General features: G+C 48.1%; 1 protein-coding gene across 2 annotated transcripts; it reads right to left on the bottom strand.

The window, feature by feature from the left end:
* Window positions 1–761: 761 nt before the first annotated feature.
* mycn (MYCN proto-oncogene, bHLH transcription factor) lies at window positions 762–5,993 on the bottom strand. 2 transcript variants are annotated; one of them, XM_061885901.1, is made up of 3 exons: window positions 5,842–5,993; window positions 5,040–5,700; window positions 762–2,115 (listed from the first exon to the last, which is right to left on the bottom strand). In XM_061885901.1, the coding sequence occupies exons 2-3, from the start codon at window positions 5,677–5,679 to the stop codon at window positions 1,385–1,387; spliced, it is 1,371 nt and encodes a 456-aa protein (XP_061741885.1). In that variant the 5' UTR covers window positions 5,680–5,700; window positions 5,842–5,993; the 3' UTR covers window positions 762–1,384. The 2 variants fall into 2 exon arrangements, with proteins under 2 accessions (XP_061741885.1, XP_061741884.1); XM_061885900.1 differs by having other exon boundaries at window positions 766–2,118.
* Window positions 5,994–6,328: the final 335 nt, after the last annotated feature.

Below are 6,328 nucleotides of genomic sequence, written 5' to 3' on the forward strand. Positions count from 1 at the left end.
CTACCTTTTGAAGCTCATCGAGAGAATGCCAAGAGTGTGCAGAACAGTAATCGGAGCAAAGGGTGGCTATTTTGATTGAACTGGAATATAAAACATGTTTTCAGTTGTTCCACCTTATTTTGTGAAGTACACAACTCCACATGTGTCCATTCATAGTTTTGATGCCTTCAGTGACAATGTACAATGTAAATACTCATGAAAATAAGGAAAACATATTGAATGAGAATAAATATATATATATATATATGTATATATATGTATGTATATATATATGTATGTATATGTTTGTGTGTTTGTCTGTGTGTATGTATATACGTATGTGTATATATATATATGAATATATATATATGTACACACAACACACATATACAAATATGTATGTGTGTATGTATGTTTATATATATATATATATATATGTATATATATATATATATATATATATATGTATATATATATGTATATATATATGTATGTATGCATACATACATGTATGTAAATATGTATACATACATGTATACATACATACATGTATGTATATATGTTTACATACATACATGTATGTGTATACATATACATGCATTCATACATACATACATGTATGTGTGTATGTATGTTATATATATATATATATATATATATATATATATATATATATATATATATATATATATATACATATATATATATATATATAAATACACACATACATGTATGTATATATGTATACATACATACATACATACATACATGTATGTGTAAATGTATACTTATACACATACATACATACATGTTATGTACATATGTATACATAAATACATGTACAGTATGTATATATGTATACATGTATGTATGTATACTATTATATGTATAAAACATACATCATATAACATATATCGTCACATATATGTATGTATGTATGTATACACATATTTTTACAGTATGTATATCTATACATATAGATATACATACACCCATGCATATGTATATATGTATATACATACAAATATACATGTACACACACATACATACATATACATGTATATATAAGCCTCTCTTTCTTACATTCCTCATTATCTTTCCTCGATGTGACTGGATTGAAAAAGTAAACCCTTAACATTCTTAACGTCAACAAATGTGCAAAAAAAGTGGCGGCAGTGAAAGTCCGAGCATCCCTCCATTAAGCCCCGCCCTCTCCCTCACGTTGGCGTGTGACGAGCGTCTTCTGAGATGTTTGTGTTCATGCGGGCCCGGCGTGTCTGTGCTTAAGAGTATAGGCCGACAAAGTTGCACCAATCGACGGATTGGCGGTTTTGGTGGCGGCTGCTGTGGGGGGGGGGGGGAACGGGGTCACCCAGGGGGGGGAGGTTGGGCGCGGGTTGGCGCGTCAGCGAGTCCTGGCCTGCTCCAGCCTGCACATCAGCTGCTGTCTGCGGGCCTGCAACCTGTCCTTTTCCTGCTGGAGCCTGAGCTCCTGCGTCTCCAGGGAGCTCACGTACTCGGTGGCCTTCTTGAGGATGAGCACCTTGGCCGCCTTCTCGTTGCGCGCCAGCTCCGGCACGTGGTCGCGCAGAGTCAGGAAGCTGGAGCGCAGGTCGTTGCGACGCTGGCGCTCCAGGATGTTGTGGTTGCGCCGGCGCTCGCTGTCCTCCGAGTCGGAGCCGCCGCGCGGGCTGCTGTCCCCGCTGCAGCTCCGCCTGCTCCGCGGGCCTCCTGAGGAGATGGAGCCGCACGAGGACGACGACCCGGCGGTCCTGGGGGCGTGTCTCGACCCGTCTGTCGTCTTCTGCTTTTTGGAAGGCGGCGCCGGGTCGTCGTCCGACGTGTACGGCGAGGGCGCGGCGTAGTTGTGCTGCTGCTGGTGCACCGAGCTCCTCTTCAGTATCAGCTCCTGCGGGGCTCGGTGGACAAAGCGACCCGCCGCCCCTGAGGCGACGCCTCTCTGGTCCTGGCTCTTCGGGACGCCGCTCGACGCCGCGGCTTTACTCGTCGTGCAGCGCCTCTTCTCTACCGTCACCACGTCGATCTCCTCTTCCTCCTCCTCCTCCTCATCATCCTCCTCTTCCTCCTCCTCCTCCTCGTCATCGTCCTCATCATCGTCATCGTCATCCTCTTCTTCTTCTGGGAAAGCAAAAGAGAATGTCAGTCAAGTATGCCGTGTATGTGCACCGGCGAGTATTCAAAGGGGGTGTTGCTCGACGCTGTTTGCATAAGCAGGGGCGCCTTAATGCTTAGCGTCAGTCGCTGCTGCGCGGGCGTTGACACGATGAGTCCTGCTGCTGATTAGGCAAGTTGGCTTTCTGCCTTCCCAGCCTCCACCAAAGTCTAATCTGCTACGTCTGGCGGAAGTCGGGAGCGTAGCCCGCTGTGAGATAGCCTTGACGTTGACCCCCTCGCAAAAACCTCAATACCAACTTTCCAGATTTAATCAACCATTTTCTGCCGTTGTTGACTTTGCGATACGTTAATTCGCATCGTGTCTGACACAACAAAGGTCTGACGGACAAGGTGTTCCGCGGAGTCCGACCCCTTGCCCCCCATAACCCCAACTTTCCAGATTCGACCACTGTTTCGTTCAACTAATCAACCATTTTCTGTGGTTCCTGACTTAGGGATACGTTGGTTCGCATCCTGTCTGACACAACAAAGGTATGACGGACAAGGCGTTCTGCAGCGATCAGATCACCGCACTTTTAAGTCCGCCCCATGGCCACCCGTACCTCCAACTTGCCAGATTCAACCACCGTTTCTTTCAACTAATCAACCATTGTCCACGGTTCCCTGACAATGCCATACATTAGTTCGCATGGTGTCCGACACAACAAAGGTGTGACGGACAAGATGTGACGGTCAAAGTGTTCCGTGGCGATCGAATCACCGCCGAACCCCACTTACCCCCAACTTTCCAGATTTGACCACCTTTTCTTTCAACTAATCAACCCTTTGCCACAGTTTATGACTTTGCGATACGTTAGTTCGCATCGTGTATGACACAACAAAGGTGTGACGGACAAGGTGTTTTGCGGCGATCAGATCACCAGACTTTTAGGTGCGCCCCCTGGACCCCCGTACCCCCAACTTTCCAGATTCAACCACTGTTTCTTTCGAATTAATCCACCATTTTCCGCGGTTCCTGACTGTGCCATACGTTAGTTCGCATCTTATCTGACACAACAAAGGTATGACGGACAAGGCGTTCTGCGACTATCAGATCACCACACTTTTAAGTCTGTCCCCGGCCGCCATAACCCCAACTTTCCAAATTCGACCACTGTTTCATTCAACTAATCAACCATTTTCTGTGGTTCCTGACTTTGCGATACGTTAGTTCGCATCGTGTCCGACACAACAAAGATGTGACGAACAAGGTGTTTTGTGGTGATCGGATCGCCGCACATTTAAGTCCGCCCCCTGGCCACCCGTACCTCCAACTTTCCAGATTCGACCACTGTTTCTTTCAACCAATCAACCACTTCCTGCCGTTCCTGACATTGCCATACGTTAGTTCGCATCTTGTCAGACACAACCAAGGTATGACCGACAAGGCGTCCACAGCAATCGGATTTAAGTCTGCCACCTGGCCCTCGTACTATTGTACCCTCAACTTTCCGGATTCGACCACCGTTTCTTTCAACCAATCAACCACTTTCTGCCGTTCCTGACATTGCCATACGTTAGTTCACATCTTGTCCGACACAACCAAGGTATGACGGACAAGGCGTCCGCAGCAATCGGATTTAAGTCTGCCCCCTGGCCTTTGTACCATTGTACCCTCAACTTTCCAGAGTCGACCACCGTTTCTTTCAACTAATCAACCACTATCTGCCGTTCCGCACATTGCCATACGTTAGTTCGCATCTTGTCCGACACAAACAAGGTATGACGGACAAGGCGTCCACAGCAATCGGATTTAAGTCTGCCCACTGGCCCTCGTACCATTGTACCCTCAACTTTCCAGATTCGACCACCGTTTCTTTCAACCAATCAACCACTTTCTGCCGTTCCTGACATTGCCATATGTTAGTTCGCATCTTGTCAGACACAACCAAGGTATGACGGACAAGGCGTCCTCAGCAATCGGATTTAAGTCTGCCCCCTGGCCCTCGTACCATTGTACCCTCAACTTTCCAGATTCGACCCCCCGTTTCTTTCAACTAATCAACCATTTTCCACTGTTCCTGACATTGCCATACGTTAGGTATGACGGACAAGGCGTCCTCAGCAATCGGATTTAAGTCTGCCACCTGGCCCTCGTACTATTGTACCCTCAACTTTCCAGATTCGACCACCTTTTCTTTCAACTAATCAACCATTTGCCGCAATTTATGACTTTGTGATAAGTTAGTTCGCATCGTGTCCGACACAACCAAGGTAAGACGGACAAGGTGTCCACAGCAATCGGATTTAAGTCAGCCCCCTGGCCCTCGTACCATTGTACCCTCAACTTTCCAGATTCGACCCCCCGTTTCTTTCAACTAATCAACCATTTTCCACTGTTCCTGACATTGCCATACGTTAGGTATGACGGACAAGGCGTCCGCAGCAATCGGATTTAAGTCTGCGCCCTGGCCCCCCTAACCCCGGGCTTGGAGGGGCGCCAGGGAGACAGCTGTCGAGATGGAGCGCTTGTTCAAAGCTGTCACCCCCTTCAAAAAAAAAAAAAAAAAAAAAAAAAGGAAAATAGAAGGACCCGCCTCCGCGTGGACTATGCCAAACTGGAAGTCTTTGTGCCACGCGTGTGGTGTTTGTTTATACCTATCTACGGTGTGTTATTATCCCAAACAGTGGCGCGGAACATGTTTTTGGCACCTTTTGTCTCGAATTAATCCATAATCCCATTAAAGAAGCATTAGTCTAGTGTATTTCTACCGACGTGCCAAGTGGACACGCTCAATTCCCCTATTTTACTGCCATCTGCCGGAAGAAAAGGCGTCCGATTACATCAAGTGTCACCATAGCGTGTGCGTAATTCCGATTGTGGGCCGGTCACGTGAACGCGTCCAATTACGCACGTTTGTTATTGTTGTGTTTGGCGCTCTTACCTGAGTCGCTGTGGGCGTTCTGCGCGGACGCGTCCCCGTTGTTCGTGTCGGAGTCCACGCCGATGCTCTTCTTGTTGACGGGGAAGGGGAACACCACGGCGGGGTCCACGCACTCCGACGCCACGCTCCGGCTGGCGGCTTCCGCGCCTTTTACGCACGCGTCTCGCACCGCCGGAGCCGGGGGCTTCGCCGCGGCGCTGGGGGTGACAGCCTTGCCGAGTTTCTCCGTGACGGCCCGCTCCAGTTTCTCCCGGGCGGAGAATCCGCTCCACATACAGTCCTGGATGATAATGTCGTTTGGGTTTGTATCCAAAACGGAACCGAACAGATCCAGATCATCGGAAGCCCCCCAGATGTCGTCCTCGGGCAGGAGGAAGAGTTCCGAAGCCCAGTCCAAGGGGTCCCCCAAGCCGAAGCCGAGGGGGTCCGCCTCCGGGGAGGCTGCCGCCGGCTCCCCGGGCAGCGCGGCTCGGCTCGGGGAAAGGGGCGGAGTGGGCAGCAACTCGAATTTCTTCCAGATGTCCTCCCCCGGTGGCGCGGAGTCGGGACCACAGAAGTAGAAGTCGTCCTCGTCCGGGTAGAAGCACGGTTGCAGCGAGTCGAACTCCAAATCGGAGTTTTTGCCTACGATCGCTGGCATTTTTCCCCACGCTGGAAAAACCTAGAAAAAAAAAAAAAAATCTTTTTTAAAAAACACTTAAATCTCGCGTTGTCTCACCTGAGAAGTCAAACCCCACGCATAAACCCAGCATTCCATTCAGTCTTCGTGCGTAAAAGCCGCGCGTAAACAGCCGACGCTCACCTGATTCTGACTTGTGGGTGATCGCGCGTGGAGCGGTTCGTCTCTCTTTCAGACACCAGATGTGGAGCAGTCATCTACGTGGGGAGCACAGACAGTCCTCTGACACGCACCGTGGACGCCTGCGCTATTTTACACTCACTAGAGAGGCAGAGCCGGGCGGGCTGGCTCCTCCCACTCGTGGGTGTTTGCCTGAGTGCGTGCGTGCGTGCGTGCGTGTGTAGTCTCTCTTTCTCTCAAGGTGAATGGAGATTCAGCCTAAACATTCCAAAAAAAAAAAAAAAAAAAAGGACACGCTTGGAAAAAAACAAAAAACCATCAAAAAACAACAACATCCCATATATTGCTATTAATGAAGTTTTAATTGGATGAATCCAATTAATAAAATGCATGTTCCCACTTAAATGTTGTCGAATTCCACGCAATTTTAATGTTTTTATTCCCTTCCAAGCCACTTTATAGAACATTCTAAATATATTCTAGTAATATT

Source organism: Nerophis ophidion, linkage group LG24, assembly GCF_033978795.1.
Source record: "Nerophis ophidion isolate RoL-2023_Sa linkage group LG24, RoL_Noph_v1.0, whole genome shotgun sequence".
Classification (NCBI taxonomy): domain Eukaryota; kingdom Metazoa; phylum Chordata; class Actinopteri; order Syngnathiformes; family Syngnathidae; genus Nerophis; species Nerophis ophidion.